Source organism: Perissodus microlepis, chromosome 17 (assembly GCF_051167445.1).
Source record: "Perissodus microlepis isolate ML-2025 ecotype Zambia chromosome 17, ASM5116744v1, whole genome shotgun sequence".
Lineage (NCBI taxonomy): Eukaryota > Metazoa > Chordata > Actinopteri > Cichliformes > Cichlidae > Perissodus > Perissodus microlepis.
In genome coordinates, this window is record NC_140477.1 from 13,875,698 (window position 1) to 13,893,248 (window position 17,551).

Below are 17,551 nucleotides of genomic sequence, written 5' to 3' on the forward strand. Positions count from 1 at the left end.
AGCAACAATACACAGGTAGGCTGTGGTATTTAAACAATGCTCAGGGACCCATAGTGTGCCAAGAAAACATCCCTACCTTTACACAGCAGGATGGATCCATGCCAAATTCTGACCCATTTTTCTATTGTGTCATTTGGGTGAATGTGTGCAAATTTTATCCTGAATTTCCTGTTCTTAGCTGACAGGCATGCATCTGTGTTGCTGGGTCTTCTGTGTATCTTGGTTGTAACAAGTGGTTAATTATGTTTCTGTTGCCCTCTCATCAGGTCAAAGCAGATTGGCTGTTCTTCTCTGACATCAACAAGGCATACGTTTTATTTTTTGCTGACCATTCTCTGGAAACTCAAGATGGCTTTGTGAGAAAATCCTCCTTAGATCAGACCAGCTCATCTGGGAAACCAAAAACTATGCCTGAGTCATGTTGCAGTATTTTTACAAGGTAGTGTTGCAGTACTTTTTTTCCACCAATGACAGGAACAATCAAAATGGATGAAAAATATTTTCTTTATTACAATCTTTTCCACTCATGTCTGTTAGTAGAAAGGTGTTTCACTGCATTACTGAACAGTGCAACAAAGTGATTTTGAACCATGGTTGTACCTTTGAAATGCATAGCTCTAAAGTCCATCCATAAATAAGCTTCTCGAGACAGGAGTATAGTGTCAGAATCTAAGGGGACGACAATGGCAATTTTCAAAATAAAATAAAAAATACACGCCCTCAAATCTTTTACCGGCTCTACAGAAATGTCCCTTTTTACCCAAACGATCCTGAATGATGTTTCATTCTGATTACAACCCTTCATTGAGATCCATTACACAATTATCAATAATCCAACAAAACTTAATTAAAAAAAGAAATCGGTCACATATACATAAAAATTATGCATAAATGAACATGAGTGAACAGTTAAAAAAAACATAACTTCCAGGATAGCGTTCTATTATTACTGTATCTGGTGTGATACTGAGTGAAAATAAAATTTAAAAAAAATGTACAAAGCTGCTTTAAATATTCACAAGTTAAACAGTAATTACAACAAAAATATTTAAGGCATCTTCAGTTCAATTCTGTACAATCACACAAAATCATTAGCCCTTCAGGGAGAAGAACAGAGAAAGCAGAACAAGCCGAGTGTTGATGCTTCATCGGTCGACGGTGCTCCAGAGGCCGGAGAAGATGTTTTTAAGGATTGTTTTCCACGACTGCAGGATGAGATGAGTCGAAACAAAACAAAAAAAGAAAACTGCAGTGGGGTTTCTGAGATTGGCCTAACTTTAGACACGTCATCATTTTCAGCATTAACACACGATCGTTACCCTTCGATGCAGCTCGCTGACAACCTGCCGGTCCAAATTGGAAACGTTATTGGAAATTATTTTAAGGTCTATAAGTTTATTTAAAAAAAAGTTTCTTTAAAGCCATAATTTGTATCAAATTCAGTCTTATTTCATTTAACAAATTAAAACAAGTCATTAAGAAAACTCTTAACAGATATTTGATTCAGATTCAGCAGATATCAAAGAAATTTAACTTAAATTGTCACTCGTGATTGTCATATTTAAGTGTTTAGTCAATTGTACAACAATCCATGAGGAACATTTCTCCATATTTAAAGCTCACTTAAATGCTTTGATATTTGCCCAAGCTAAAAAATACCTATTAAAATAATTTTTTTTTTTTGGTATTTTGTGTTGAATAAGCTGGAAGTGCCAAATGATGTTCAAAAAATTAAATCTAACAACATGCATTTACCTTGAAATTAAAATCTGAAAGACTTCATCAGGCAACTGGGTTTTCAAGGGAAACTTGGGTTAATTTTTCATTCAACAGATTCATGCTTGGTTGTTTTTTTCTTTTTTTCTTTTTTTGTATCACGGTAGTTTTATCTTTTCTTTTAGTAGGTGTGAGTTTTAATCTGAAGTGGTTACTTTGTCAAGGCTGCAGTGGCTCGAGGTCGAGGGTTTCTCCTCGTCATCGTGGTCGCTGTCTGCTTTCAGGAGCGGGAAGAGATCTGCGTCCCCTCCCGCCTCCTCCCGCCGGGCAAACAGTCAGTCGCGGTGCGGCTGGCTCGGCGTTGTGATGCTAAAGACGTGGATGCGCAGGTGGGAGGCGATCTGGAGGCACACGCCCGTGCAGTAGCGTATCAAATCCACACTGGAGAGGACCTGGAGCAAAAATAATAAAGACTTACTATGTTAGGTGATATACTAATTTGAGATGCAATACAGGTCCCTAACAGACAGCATCATTAAATGGTACACATGTGCTGAAGGACTGACACACACTTTCAAAACTAAGTAACCAACTTCCTGCTTCCTGTTTATGCAATCACATATTTTCTTGTTGTCATGGATGGCTATTATTTATGAAATGATCCTAACACGCATGTTTAGATGGACAATAAGTATTGCTATAAGGAAAACCAGTAAGCCAAAATCTGTAATACCGGGATGTGATTACTGACATTAGTAATACTTTTGCCCTCCCTAGTGTGGCATGTCAGTGTCAAATATGGAAAACGTGTTTGCACACCTACGCTGGCTCCAAATTCAAATGGTGGTTTCCCATCAGCTATTAATATATTTGTTGACTCTTGGTGAATACCAGCGCACCATCTCGGCCGTCACACTGACAAAAGATTACCATTTATAGCAGAGAACATGGCTGTAAAGTTTTTTTGAAGTGTAAAGTTTTTAAACTGTATTTATCCTTTCAAAGCTGATCAGCTGGAAACCCTGTAGGGGTTTGCAACAGCGTGTGAGGTACAACACGAGTCATGGGTGTCAAAGGAAGGTTTATCACAAGTCATCTCACTTGCATTGTAGAAACTTTGTGCTCTTTGAACCACAACTATAATGATTAGATGGCAACTAGCAGAGATAAGAGTCCCACAGACAGAAATGAAAGCCGCTGTGCTTATGAGAAGTTGATTTAACTGTGTGCGTATTAGTCATCAACGCTGACAAGTCGTGCAAGTATATCAAGGCACTACGCTCCAATCTTATTTCTCTATTGTTATCGTTATAATGAAAAGCTCTCAACTAAATAAAGTATGCAAGGAAAATAATTTAAGGCATTAACTGTATACACATATTGGTAGAAGAGCAAAGAATGTGGCTATTTAGAGGTGACAAAAAGGGTGGGGCTGCATTTTAAACAAAGACACCTGTGAGATCAGTACTAACCATGGCGATCCAGAGGACTATGTGTTCGTCAATGAAGCTGTTAAAGTACTGGTTGAGGAATAGGAGGCCAGGCCCAATAAAGGCTGGGTCTGGTAGGTATAACTCACTCTTGGTCATGTGTGCCATCTACAGAGAAGATTCAAGAAAGAAAGAAAACACAGGTTAAACACTGGGTTAAACGATGGGTTAAACGATGGGTTAAAAGAGACAAAAGAAGATATGTGTCAGTTCATTCAGGCAATTAAGAGAAAACCAACGTACCACCAGTTTGTTAGAAATCTTGGCGATAACCATTCCAAAGGTGAGCAGGTACAAACAGGGGTGGTGCTCAAACAGGTGGCTGGATGACTTCTTGAAAATGATGAAGGCCAGTGTAAGGATGAGGCCGATGTGCAAACCGGGACTCAGCACGCTGGTGTCCTGAAGAGCAGAAACGTTGATTAGTTTTTGCGCTTTACACAGTTTTTTTAAAATATTAAAATAATGCTGTATTTAGAACTTACAGCCACAGTGGAGCCATTTTTGCCAACCCCTCCATTCAAAATGACATAGAAATAGTTGTAACAGGAGTACAGGGCTCCCCCGATGATGCCCATGACGGGGAAGGCATACAGCTTCAGTCCGATGATGGGCAACTATGGGAACACATTGAGGTCAAAATAAAGAGAAAACAAGAAGCATTCTCCTTATAAAATAGAAAAGTGCTTATATGAAAGCTGCAGCATGCTGAGCATGATGGGAGGGCAAAGCAAATAAATAAATAAATATATCCAAATAAAACACAAACAAATGCGGGCGACATCATCAGCTTTTTGAGCCAGATCATGTCCAGTAGATGACCTGTTGCCATGGCTTTAGCTACCCATATTTACCTTCTCACTTCTCTCATGTGATGTTAAGTCAAGCCTCCAAAGGCAGCACAGAGTAAAAGTAAAACACAAATTCTATTTAAAGACTAGCATGACAACTAAAGCCTACGAAGTGATTCAGTTAGTTTGTCTGGTGTAAAAACTAAGGACAAAAAGGTTTGACTATACACTTGAGGTGAAATGGAAGTGTCCCTGTGTGTACACTATTTGTGCAGGCGAGTGTGAAGAAATGGATTCTCAGTTACCGTGTACTGCCAAAGGCTCACGCCTCCAAAAGCTGACATCACATACATGATTATGATGGCGAATTGCACCTCTGTGACATCAACCCTGTGCAGAACATATGAGGGAAGTGTGAGATAAGTGACAGTGCGAAGGTTTAACAACAGCATCGGTACTGCAGCATTTTCAAATGCCACTGTGTGACCGGATCCTACAATTAGATGTTCTCAGTATGGGCTGTGGTTCTTTTCTCCTCTTCCAGGGGAACACATACACCTCATACCAACTATCAGGCATGGTGGTGTAAGGGTGATGGTTTGGGCTGGTTTGTAGCCACAGGACCTATGATCACTGAGTGAGCCATGAACTCCTCTGTATACCAAAAGCATTAAATACAAGGCCATCTGTCCGACAGCTAAAGCTTAGGCCAAACTGGGTCATGCAACAGGACAAATATCCCAGGCACAGCAGCAAATCTACAACAGAATGATTGATAAATAAGAGTATAAAATGTTCCAATGACCAAGTCCAGATCTCAACCTAATTGAAATGCTGTGGTCGGACCTAAAGAGAGATGTGCATAAACCAGTGCCCACAAATCTCAATGAACTAAAGCATCATTGTAAAGAAGAGTGGGCCATAATAATGTGAGAGACTGCTGAAGTCACACAGAATAAAAACAGGTGGAAAAATAAGCTAAAGGTGGTTATACAAGCTACCGAATCATGGAGTATACTCAATTTTTCAAAGGACTGCTTAGAGCCCTAGAAACTCTCTTTTTTCCCCACGTGACTATATGAGTTGGTAAATGCACTGAAGGATTATTTAGGCAACAGGAACCTGGACTGTTCACTAGCAACCAGCTATCACATGCAAAGCAATGCATGACAAGTTAAACACTTTACATGTGGACGGGGCTTGAACGGTCTTTGGGGTAATGTTGACCTGCCAGTGCAAGTGGCTTGCCAGGCAAATTAGCTTACTGTCTTCAAGTTATTTTATCATTCAGCGTTGCAAACTAATAACGCTGACCATTTTCTTATATTAAAATAAAAATACATTTAAAATGAATATTTGACTTACAGGCCAAAGCGGAGCGTCCCGGACACATAGGTCTGCCAGTGGGCGCAGAAAAACATAAACATCCCAATAAAACCACAGAAGAAAGTCCAGTTTGGATATTGTCCTATTCCACATGAAATGCACGTTCCCACAGCAACAAAGACTGAAAGAGAATCACCGGGGTAAGCACATTAAAGTCATGTTAATGAAATTAAAGCCAAAGCTTTGTTTACTAACATGCTACAGTCAGTTTATTATAATCAAACGCAGCAGACTTCAGGGTTTAGGAGATTACCTGTGGAGACTGCATCACAGCCGTGGTCAAAGAGCTCACCAAGGGCTGAGCTGCTGTTTGTCCTCCTGGCCTGTTTCCCATCAATAGCATCCAGAGACTGGTAGATGAACAGCCCCAGAGCAGACAGGATGAAAGCCCATGATGGAGCCTGAAGCCAGGGAAGGGACGACAGAGGGAGACTGACAGTTACACACCCATTCTTACAACACAGATAATCACCTAATTGGTGAAATCTATTTAAGCTACTTAAAATACAGATAGTTGTAGAGCTAAAGAAAATGTGGGTAACTGGTGAATATTTCAGTCATTCTCATGTAGTCACAAAGATCTTGAGTACTACCAATCAGTCTTAGAGTCCAAATCAATTGAGCTCTTATAAGACAGGCCAAATTTTAATCTGTGCAAAATCCCCCTGCAAAATCACAGGGACCAAGGGACCACTTTAGACCCACCCCACTTCCTTTGCAATCTGTCATTTATTTGTAACACCCTGGTCTAGAATCATATAATTCTTAAAAATTGCAGTTGTTGACCACATTACAAGATGGTCTCTACTAATCATATCTGTATTTCACAACTTTAATTCTTATTCATATGAGGGGGGAGGAGAGGGTTGTGTAACTTGTTGAGGTATTGGATTTTCAGAAGTTGTTTGTTTTGGATTTTATGGCGCTTTTGAATTCATACACGTGTGCACTGTTGGATTTAAATAATACTTATGTGCCATATGTGCTACATCTCTCTGAAGTGTGTAGTAGGAGGGACTCCAGCTGACTAGACCAGTTCAGCTCCTCTTTACTAGGGTGGAGGTTATGGACCATCTGGACAGTAATGCTGGCCAACATAGCATGTTTGCAAAACTACAATGTGTGTGTGTGTGTGTGTGTGTGTGTGTGAGAGAGAGAGAGAGAGAGAGCATTTGTGTAAGCCTGTGACTGAGAGAGAGAGAACCACACACAAAAACAGAGTGTGTTTCAACAGAGATGAAGCACATGTCCCAAAAGCCTTGTGGACTGCTTGTTTAAGTTTATCACAGCAGTAACTTGAGGGAAAACTCTGACCCATTTCCATAGGCTCCGATGAATTCCTGTGAATGTGTGTTTGTTTGCACAGCGATGGACCTTAACTCTTAACTCTCCATAAATGAAAGCGTACACTGTATGCCTCAATCAATGCATAATAACAGTAGATGAAACTTGTGGAGTCAGTGGGAGTGCATGGACTTTGACTCAGGTGCAAGGTTGTCATAGTTAGAACGAGCAAAGGTGCAAGTCTGATAAACTCACCAACCTGTGCATGAGTAGCTGGACCCACTGCTGCAGGGACAGACAGGTCAACTTGCTACCTGCAAGGCACATTTTCTATAGTATTCTTAGATTACAGAATAATATAGAGGCGTTTCAAAATCAGCTTACTAATTTAAATAAGTATATTTTTGTCTGGTTAAGGGCTAGACACCCTCCCGCCCCCTTTTATATTTTAATTCTTAATTACCAATAAATGGCTGCTAAATGATTCGCCTCTTCTCTGATAGATAGTGGCCTTAAGTGAAACAATGAAACAAATTGCTGTTTTGACACAAAAAGCACTGCGTCACATGAGGCCTTTCAACTTTCAACTTTCTAAAGTCACATGACCGCCGATATATCTTTTCCCAATACAGTTATTCTTGTCCATGTTATTCTTGTCCATGTCGTCCCTAATACGATTAAAACCCCCTTTAAAGCGTCTCGGCTTGCTTGGGTTTAAAAAAGAGCAAAAAAAGTTTTCCTGAAAAACCTGGAGACAGACTCCAAGCTTACTTCGGCTTACACTACAAAATTTTAATTTAGCTGTTTGACACTACAGAACAGTCCCCAAAATACAGCGCCTGCGGCGTTAGCTAGCACCACGGCCCCATCTATAAGGTAGATATGACGTTAAAATACAAGCAGCTGTGAAGCTCAAATGTTTGCCGAATTAGTAAGTATCCCCAATGGACTCAGTAAATATAATCAATCCTATTTGTTGAGCTATCTGGGCCTTACAGGTTGCGGTGTATCTTTAGCCTACGCATTTTCTAAATAGAGGACGGTCTTTTCATAGCAGAGATGGGTAGACATTTGAAACTTTAGCCCCAGTCGCTATACTCACATCTTCTGTTGCCGTGGGACAATAATACACAAGCACCAACGTGGAGAGGACATTAACCAGCAGTCCAACAATAGTCAGTGTATTTGGTGCGATCCATGTCGGTATCTGCTGGACGAGCCAGTTCCAGTAGATCTGACACGGCGGCTCAAATAGGGATCTGCCGGAGGCGCTGTATTTATGCTCCTCCAGCCGCTTTAGTTGAGCGGGTGACAACGGCTCTGGCCACAGGAAATGTGGCATTATTTTTCTGCCTCGTCACTCCTCTGAGTACCGCAAAAACTCCCTGATATTCCCGGGTGGTGTTTCAGACAGGGTTGGCCGACTCCAGGAGACAGCAGCAGCTCATCTGGTATGTCTAGGGTAGACGAGCAGCAGAGGCCATTTCCACAGCGGAACCAAGCGCTGTGGATGTCTATACGTTTCTGGCCGAGGTGCGTCTCGGCAGGAAGCGAAGGTCCGGAAGGGATAACGTGGCTATCTACCGGGAAGTTTAAATGCACATAGCCTGCGCCTAAGAGTGTATAACACTGTGATAATAACCATCTGGTTGGCTTATAAACTTGCTAAAATATAAGCAAACCTAAGCACATATTGTGTGACTGGCAGATGTATTTAGGCCCATAATTACCTCATTCATGTAGGTTAAGCCTTATAACTTAGAAACTATGATTCTTAAAAGTGTAGGTGGTATCATTAACATATAGAAAGTACCACACAAACATTTAAAGTATCATATCATATTTGACCTGCCTTAGTGTAGCTGTTCTCCTTGTGCTTCTTGTTCACTTTGTTAGTTCTAAACTAAAAGCTAAAGTTAGATTAAAAAAATGTTAAATTTAGTTAATTTAGTTAATAGTTAATTTTAGAAGAAAAAACACCTGGAATCATGTTGTTCTTTTAAAGATTAACTAATATAAATTTAAAAGAAAAAATAAGGTAAACATGAGTTGTGTTTTTGCAACGCTTTGAAAAGTGTGGATTTGTAAATAGATCGCACGTCAAATGATAAAAACAATCAGAAATATTAGCCTACTTTCTCTAGGTCTGTTTATGGTACTTGGGCTAATAATCATAGTTTCTAAGTTATTAACTAAAGGGTTTAATTTGCTGCATTAGAGGAATTTGATTCTTTATGTTCACAGAGATTGGATTGTTTACATGACTATAACTGACTATAACAGGTATAACTAATACCTGTGTCATACCTATACTCTTAATTTGAAGAATACCTCCTGTAACTGTTTATGATATGTTTGGGTTCACAATAAATGATTCTCCTAATAGATTTCCCTTGCATTTGGTTGCTGGATCTAAGTTTGTTTATTAAAATTATTCACAAAAATAATGATCTCTCTCTCTCTTTATATATATTTATATATATAGAACACAGAATCTCAGAAAAAGTTAGAGAAACATTAGGTGTAATTAGGTTAAGTGGCAGCAGGTGAGTTGAGTAAACATGACTGGATATAAAAAGAGCACCTTACAAAGTAAGATGAAAGTGAGTAGAGTGTGTCAGAAGTAAAGATGGAGGTTTACCAATATGCAAAACACGCTGTACAAAGTTTCATAATAATGTTCCTCATCATAAAGACTTTGTGAAGACTTTATGATGAGGAACTCATCATCTATGGTATGGACCCTGACACTATATTACCAAAAGTGTCAGGGACCCAGGATGTTTTATTTCTCTAGGGGATTTTGTCTAAGTCCATGTCTGTCTACACTTGTACACTCTCTGTTCTCTGTCTCTGAGGTTGTCTGATCTGTTGTGTCAAGTGAGCCTTGTCTTCCCAGTTAGTCATACCTCGGCATTTGTTTACCTTTTCCCTGTGTCAAGGTCACATGTCTTAGTCTGGGTCTTCATTACTTCCTGTTTTTATTTTACTTCGACTCCCTTGTCTCATATGCATTATGGCGAGTTTGCTTTCCCTCGTTTCATTAGTTAGATTCTAATCAGCTGTGTTCCCCAGGTGTCTCCACTGGGGAAAGGTATATACAGGTTTTAGAACAACATATGCTCCCATCTAGACAGTTTTTTTTTTTCAGAAAAGGTCTTGGATTTTCAGCAAGACAATGCTAAACCACATACTGCATCTAAGACAATAGCAGAGCTTTGTAGTAGAAGAGAGCAGGTGCTGAACCGGCCTACAGACATTTGGAGCATAATGAAATGAAAAATACAACAGAAAAGACCCAGGCCTGCCTTTATCAGACATGCATGGGAATAAATCCTCTCCCAAAACTCCAGCAACTGTTTTCTTCAGTGTTCAGACTGTTCTTAAAAGCAGAGGGTGAAAAATAGCCCTGTCCCGGCTTTTTAAGATTTGTTTTGCCATAAAAATGGGTGTTTGGTTTTTTTCGTCTTCAGATGGCACATTTTCTCAGTTTAAATATTTTATGTTTTCTATATTCTATTGTGAATAAACTATGGTTTTATGAGATTTGCCATTTAAAAAATGGGTTATTCTGTGTCAATACCTGTGTCAATACTCTGTGTCAACTTTTGAGCACCACAGTAGGTCTCCTTTAACTACCCCCCTGTTTATATGGTCAAGTCAGTATATTCAAACATAAGACCTTCCATATGTCAGAGCATATTTTCCAGATCTCACATACATGACTCATTCCATAAACCCTCATTCTATTTCTGGTTTGCAAAATAAATAAATATGACTAAAATGAATTAATGAGGTCAATTACACAGTGAATCTGTCACAGACTAGAAAAGAAGATTAATTCCTACAACACAAGAGTACACAAATCAACAACAGAGATACTATTTTTTAAAGTGTCTTTTATTGTTGTCCACAGGTTGTAATTACAAAGGTAAAGGCATGCACACATGTTTTAACCCCAATCAAACCTCAGTCCAGTATGAATCCAAGAATTCAAAAGTTTAATGACATGTATGGACTGTGTGTAAATCTCTATTTTGTCTTACTAACTCAACAGAAAAAGTGAAATGTTAATGTGATTCATATCAGAAAAGTGAAAACATTCATTTGTCCAACATTACTCAAGTCTGTTCTCACTTTTCTTGCCACGTATTAGTTCACTGACACCCTTTAAACATCAAACTAAATCTTTCAGAGCCCAGAAGTAATCAGCCACCTTCAAAAAGCTCTCCTGACAAAAATCCACATGAAAATACTCTAGCTGTGTGTCACTGTTTGTGCACCATGAGCTTGTTTTTTTCACACTACAATTCCTTATTAAAGCTAGAACCAAAACACTGCCAACATGCATCTGAGCTGAGTCTTTCAAACATAACAGAGTGATAAAGAAGATGAACTGGCTTTTTTTTTCTTATGGTAACTAGCTCCAAAGCTGCACACAGCATACCACACCGGACTGGTATACCCTCCCTCACACCCATCCACCTGTCCCACCTTCCCTCCATCCACCTGCAGGCTGCTGACCTCAGCAGTTGAGAGAACAGGGTAACTAGTGGCATCAGATGTTTGCAAGCCAAAAATGTCTTATTGCACTGTGCTCAGTTTTTACTTCTCTTGCTCAACAACCTTCGACTCGGTCATATACTTGTCAATCAGATGTAGGGGCACTCCACGTTGCATGAGTTCATAGAAGGTGAAGCCTCCTAAGGGACAGGGAGAAAAACTCTCTTAGAATATTGCTGTGAGGCACAGAGACATATGTGGAGAGTGAAAAATAGAGAGGGAAAGATGAAGGAGAAAAGCTGAAGGGCAGTAGGGTGAGCAGAGAAAAGCAAATAAAACTCAATGGAGAGAACCACAAGCTCTAAAGAGGGAAAGAGGGTGGTCAGGATGGCTTCTGAATGCAATGCCAACCCAGTTTGTCCCAGTTCCATAGTATACACTGTCTTTGTATGTCTTTCTGCACAGTATACAAGAGTTTAAAGGCATGCTATCATTACAGTAGCAATAAAAGGATACTGCATTCTGAAAATGATCACTAAACACAAAATATAGGTGATTGGAATTTCATCCATTTTTTTGGTAATTTGTAGTGAAGAAAATTATTAATTAGAGCAAATGTGGACTATGCATGACTTTTAGTACATGCAGTTTTAAATGATGGGATCTGTGACACAAGATGCAAAGTCACTGACTTCACCTAGGTGTACAAAATTTGATCTAAAAGTTTTCTCTCAAATGCTCAACACCACTTGAAAAATATTACATGAAAGTCTGGCTCCCTGGAAGCAAAATATAAAGACAATACAGGTGGCTCAAGACTTTTGCACAGCACTGTATGTGACATAAAATAGGGACAAGCACAATAGTTCTGTACACTCAAATACAGCACTGAAAATTGAGACGAGTATTTTGTCACTTTCACCACGTGAACGCAGCGTAAACCCTGCATATTTGCTCAGTATTAGTGCATAGTATGGAACTGGGCCACAGCATACACGCACAAGCACAGCTGATTCCACAACATGTTTCAATTCAGTTCTGCAATCTTTGCAAAAAAATATTAATGAATAATGTCTCCAGTCATCTACAACAAGCAAAAACCTACAAAATACAGTATATATAATTTCTGCTGCGTTTATGCATACACCACTCATCAGGCAGGTCCAAACATAAAATATAGTTTAGTATGTTTTCTTTGGTGTTTGATGTTGTTCAGCCACAGTCAATGCCTTCATAGCATAGAGCTTCTCAGTCCCTTCAGATGATGCACTTGATATCTCAACAAAGGTTAGAAGATTTGCAAACCTTTTACTCACTTAATTTCTGCTACAGGTTACAAAACAGAGAGTCTCACAATATCACGCCAACAATAAATTCAAATACTCAAAACGGAGCTTTTAAAGTCAGCCAGGTACAGCAATCCAGGTTTAGAAAAAACCTGGCAAAAGCCATCATGCAAATGTGACATGTTCTGTTGGTTCTCCTCTCAAGGGGAAGAACGACTGCCAGAGACCCACAAGCTGAGAAAAGCGAGGTTGCACAGGCTTGAAGACGCATAATGAATGACATAAGCTTCATATGCCAAAACCATATGAAAGCTTACCTTATATGAGAACATATATTCACAATTCTTGAGTTTGGACTAGGAGGGAGAAGAGAAGAGAAGAGAAGAGGGGTTAAAATGTTTACATGGAGTTATATGTGCACCAGGGAAAACAGCTGAGTTATTACTGAACTCTTTTATATGAGGAGTTAACCGTGGAGCATAAAGAAGACACTGGAATCTGTGGAGCATATTTTAAGATGGAAACATTGAATAATACAAACACAAAAATATCATATGTTACATATGTTATTGCCTCCTGTGGTGTGACTGGTGCTGAGGTGGTGTGCTGTGATGATGAAGAGGATGGCTGGATGGACTGGACTGAATAGAGAGAGGTGTGACAACACAAGGGATCAACGTCTGCATGTTGTGGTGATGGAAAAGTGTCACCAGATATTATGTACACTGGACACACATGAAATGATTATTATTTATATATTCTCTCAAAATGGAATCCATAGACCAGTTGCACCAGGTGTTCGTAAGTTTAAGTGTAGTTAGTCAATAAGTGCAGATTTACACGTCACTTTATCAAAGTGGATTGCACAAAACAAAATAAATCTTATGCAGAAAAAACTGATAAAGCTGACGTCTGACATGACACCCTTAACTTTAAAATGTTATACCAATAATGGTAATGACCCAGCTGCTTGTCTTGCATAGTGTTGGCAATAAATTAGCAGTTATTGGCAAATAGCACATTTGCCTACAAAGTTCCTTAGTTCAGCCCCAGGCACAGAAGGAAAAGTTGTATCAGGAAAAGCAATTCATGTATAATATCTGCCAAATTAAACATACTGTGGATATCCTTTGTGGATAAGGGAGCAGCTGAAAGTGTCTATTTGGAAACCTTCACCAATCTGTGACTGTTTGAAAACAGGTGTTGGGAAACGGCCTCCAGTCCTTATAAAGTCAATGGGAAAACGGCTCTTTAACTTGACCTGTGAAAACACTTTCCCGTTTGAAATGAACCACTAAGTCTCAGTGATTCATTTTAATTATATTAAATGAATGAATGAAAAATTATTTCAAGTTTGTAAGTCTTGGTCATACAGTGTTTATCCAGGTTATGCTCATTGGCTAAAAAACTTGTGACTGACCAGTTTTTAGGTAATGCGTGTGTGGTTTCACAGTCAGATCCACCCCACCTCATCACATCTGGTTTCTAAACACTGAGATTGTGACTCTGAAAAACACAGGGCTTCACATATTACTATGTGTCTTTCTACTTATAAGGTACCTTTCTATTAAGTTTCTATTAAGTCTATTAAGGCATTGCAACCATGTAGTTTGTCTTTTACAGCGTTGAGCTCTCCCAGACACCATGCATGACCAACTTACACATTGCTCAAGTCTAACACATTTCATAAGTTTTAATTGTGCAATCCAACTTTGTAAATCACCAGGAACAAGTTGCTAGGAACTTGATGAAGACTTTACCATGAATTTACGAATAGCTGGTGCAACCCAGTACAGATACTTACATGTCCACCGCCTATATCGTCCCTTTGCTGAACTGCACACACAGTTCAAACACTAGCGTACCCAGGTCGAGTTGGTTTCCCAAAGGCTCTCTGCCTCTGTACGTTCAGTGATGATTGTGATCATAAATGCGTTAATAGCTTCTGTTTGCATTAAAGATGCACATATCTTAAAAGAACATTAAAAAATACAACAAAAACATTTGGGAAACCAGACTCAGGTGAACACAGGCACCCAAGGAGGAGGCCGGGGGGTCATATCAAGGTCCACACTGACCTTTGACCTCCAGTTTGCAGTCCACTTGAGCCTCTCCTAGTTCATTGATGACCTTGCAGGTGTACATTCCACCATCATAGGGACTGGGCTTCCTGATCTCCAGAGTGCAGACTCCTTGGCTGCTAAACATACGGTAGCGCGGATCGTCAATGATGGTTATCTTATTCTTCATCCAGATCACTTTGGGCTGCACATAGATACAGAAACATCAGCAAAGGACTCTGCTGATAGGACCACTTTTACTTTTAGTTCTTCCACTTACCCTTGGGTTGGCACGCACGCTGCAGTTAAGAGTAGTGTTGTAGCCGGCCACGGCGAAAGTGTTGATAAGTGGCTGTGTGAACTTCGGCGCCTCCTTGAAGTCGTGGTCATTGTACTCGTGTGTTTTCATCTGCAAGCCTGTGGGGGTAAGGGTAAAGGAATGGGGTTGTACATGATACTGGCTCTGAGCGGTATCATGTGGGATATTCCCTATGTGATGAGGGAAAGACAGTATTTTTTTTTATTTATCATCAGCTGAGACTGAGACACCATTGAAGGGCCTGTCAGTCATACACCGAACCCTTGGAGTTTCACAAGTGAGGCTGTGAATCAGGCTCACTTTAGGGTGGAAAACATCACTGACAGTACCTTTCAGATAAGAGCTGTAAAAAAAACCCAAAAAGTAACAACAACTTTATATCGGCATGTAAGTAAAACATGATTTCTTCCAGAGTTTCAGCTTTGGAAGCATTTTCCTCCATCTGAAATTAGAAGATTTGGTTTTTCACAGTAAATATTTTGATCTTACTCTCACCTACACTCTCATAAACACACAGTCAGCTGTACCTTCTTTGACGATGAGAGCACTCTTTTTGGTTTGGGTGGCGGTTTCACTCAGGCCACACATATTCTCAGAGAAGATCCTGAAGAAGTACTCGTTCCCAACTACCAGTTCTGTGATGGTAATGCAGTTGCGATGGTAGTGCTCAATGCATGTGAACCATTCCTAAAAAGAGTAAAGCATGTGAGCTGAAGATATAGCGTATCTAGAATGGTTTTCATTTGCAGTATGAGACTATCTTCTACCATTGTCTTTTTGTCTGCTTTTTGAATGGTGTAGCCTGTTATTGGGGCGTTCCCATTGTCCTTTGGAGGGGTCCAGACCAGAGCTACATTTCCACCCCAAACATCTTCAATATTCACACACTGAGGAGGTCCAGGTAGATCTAAAAATAGGAGAAAAAGATATATAATCTCATAATATAGACATTCCTTATAAAGCTCCACTCTGATGTCAATGAGCACTTCTATCTTTCGTATGATCTTATAGTGATTTTGCTCACTCACCTACAATCTGTATGTCAAGTATGGCTGTGTCCACATGGTTTTCAACCTGCACTGTCATGTCATACTTCCCAGAGTGGCTGCGCTCTGCTTTGCGGATGAAGATGATGCTGTCACAGTCTGTGTTACGAATGCTAACTTGTGAAGGCTCTATAGGGTTGCCATCCTTCAGCCAGGTGACCTTCGGTCGGGGTTTGCCCTGCACACAAATAGCAACATGAGCTCAGTATTCTGTTGAAGAGATGTGCAACATCAGTATAACTGGCATATTTACCATAAATGGCACCACAAGGTTGACTGTTTCTCCAACTTTGCGAGTGTAAGTCTGCTTCAAGTGCCGTGGGACGCGGATCTTGGGTGGTTCTGTGGAGCAGTTACACCAAAATGTGTGTTATAAAGGAACGTTTTATGATTTATTTTATGTCAGTATTAATTTAATTTGTTGCAGTGTTACAGCAGAACATGTATAATGAACTTTAAAGAGCTCACCAACAACCTCTTTAACCAGGATAGCATGCTGCAGGGTACGTGGAGCGCTAGCTCCAGCTGCATTGATGGCTTTGACACGAACTAAAATTTTACACCCTGGATTCAGACCGGTGATGGTGTACCTGGTTTTCTCTGTCAGCTCCTTGTTGGATATTACCCAATCATTAGCTGTAAGGAAAAAAATACAGTCATGGTGAAAAATACAATTTAAACTGGTTTCATGTCTGACTGGTTGTGCATCTGTTTTGTGGGTTAGAAGAGACAAGCTAAAAACTTGAAGTGCTTAATAAAACTGGTTTTACAGATTGGTTACATGCTACAGCTGGTCTCATTCTTTTTTCTCAGCCACATCCAGTGCACTATTGTAAGTCTGGTAAATTATACTTTATACTACTTTATTATGTATTTATTGTGTACTTAAAAACACTGGCTGTTATTCTTCGGCTTCAGATTTCACTTTTACAATATTAATAGTATAATTTCTTCTAAAGCTATTAAATAATGGTGTTTGGAATCCTAGAGATGATTGTGCAGGAAAATCCCAGTAGATCAGCAGTTTCTGAAAAACTCAGACCAGCCAGTCAGGTACCAACAACCATCCTACCTTCAAAGTTACTTAAATCACCTTTCTTCTCCATTTTGATGCTCAGTTTGAACTTCAGCAGGTCATATTGACCATGCCTACATGCCTAAATGCATTGCATTGCTGTCCTTATGAACAATGCTGGGCATCCTCTGCACACGGTCGTAAACAATCAGAGGAGCCTATTCAGCGACAGGTTGCTTCTCCCAAAGTCAAAAACCAACAGATTTAAAAACTCCTTTGTCCCACACACCATCAGACTGTTTAACTCCTCACTGGAGGGGAGGCGGAGGGGAAACAGGGGGACAAGGGAGGGCGGGAACAACTGAGCTGTAGTGCTTTGTTACACTGTGCAATATTTGCAATATTTGTTTTTTTTCTTATATTCGCCTGTGCAATAATCACGTGCAATATGCTCACTCAAATGTGCAATCCTATTTATCCATATTGTATATTCTGTATTTATATATTTGTATATGTGTATATATGGTGTATTTATGCTTATATCCTTACTCTCATTCCCCTTATTGCATCTGTAACATGCAGGAACCCACCCGAGGGATTAATAAAGTTTCGTCTAATCTAATCTAATTATGTGATTGGCTGATTAGATATTCTA

General features: G+C 39.7%; 2 protein-coding genes across 6 annotated transcripts in view; both read right to left on the bottom strand.

Annotated features, from left to right (window-relative positions):
* Positions 1 to 486: 486 nt before the first annotated feature.
* chpt1 (choline phosphotransferase 1) lies at positions 487 to 8,211 on the bottom strand. Of its 2 annotated transcripts, XR_014797329.1 has the most exons (9): positions 7,770 to 8,211; positions 5,637 to 5,784; positions 5,363 to 5,504; positions 4,303 to 4,387; positions 3,692 to 3,823; positions 3,450 to 3,608; positions 3,189 to 3,314; positions 1,932 to 2,168; positions 487 to 1,343 (listed from the first exon to the last, which is right to left on the bottom strand). XR_014797329.1 is itself a non-coding variant. In XM_084909855.1 (8 exons), the coding sequence occupies exons 1-8, from the start codon at positions 8,007 to 8,009 to the stop codon at positions 2,052 to 2,054; spliced, it is 1,149 nt and encodes a 382-aa protein (XP_084765981.1). In that variant the 5' UTR covers positions 8,010 to 8,211; the 3' UTR covers positions 487 to 2,051. The 2 variants fall into 2 exon arrangements, 1 of the variants encoding a protein (XP_084765981.1); XM_084909855.1 differs by having other exon boundaries at positions 487 to 2,168.
* A 2,318-nt stretch (positions 8,212 to 10,529) lies between these two features.
* The window catches only part of mybpc1 (myosin binding protein C1), a 34,924-nt gene continuing 27,902 nt past the window's right edge, over positions 10,530 to 17,551 (bottom strand). For 2 of the 4 annotated variants that reach the window (XM_084910187.1, XM_084910186.1), the window contains 9 exons: positions 16,350 to 16,517; positions 16,135 to 16,223; positions 15,864 to 16,059; positions 15,603 to 15,742; positions 15,363 to 15,522; positions 14,797 to 14,933; positions 14,535 to 14,721; positions 12,774 to 12,812; positions 10,530 to 11,370 (listed from right to left, as the gene is read on the bottom strand). In XM_084910187.1, the coding sequence (XP_084766313.1) occupies positions 12,793 to 12,812; positions 14,535 to 14,721; positions 14,797 to 14,933; positions 15,363 to 15,522; positions 15,603 to 15,742; positions 15,864 to 16,059; positions 16,135 to 16,223; positions 16,350 to 16,517 (1,097 nt within the window). In that variant the 3' untranslated portion in view covers positions 10,530 to 11,370; positions 12,774 to 12,792. The remainder of the gene's footprint in view (positions 11,371 to 12,773; positions 12,813 to 14,534; positions 14,722 to 14,796; positions 14,934 to 15,362; positions 15,523 to 15,602; positions 15,743 to 15,863; positions 16,060 to 16,134; positions 16,224 to 16,349; positions 16,518 to 17,551) is intronic. The other 2 variants (XM_084910189.1, XM_084910188.1) reach the window with 1 other exon arrangement.

What these genes read in the sequence shown, in the direction of transcription:
- chpt1 (XM_084909855.1), bottom strand. Translation starts at nt 8,009, where the DNA reads ATGCCACATTTCCTGTGGCCAGAGCCGTTGTCACCCGCTCAACTAAAG. An exon ending in TGAGCCTTTGGCAGTACACG is followed by an intron (nt 3,824 to 4,302) that starts GTAACTGAGAAT and finishes GTGTTCCCATAG; the next exon opens with TTGCCCATCATCGGACTGAA. An exon ending in AAAATGGCTCCACTGTGGCT is followed by an intron (nt 3,609 to 3,691) that starts GTAAGTTCTAAA and finishes TCTGCTCTTCAG; the next exon opens with GACACCAGCGTGCTGAGTCC.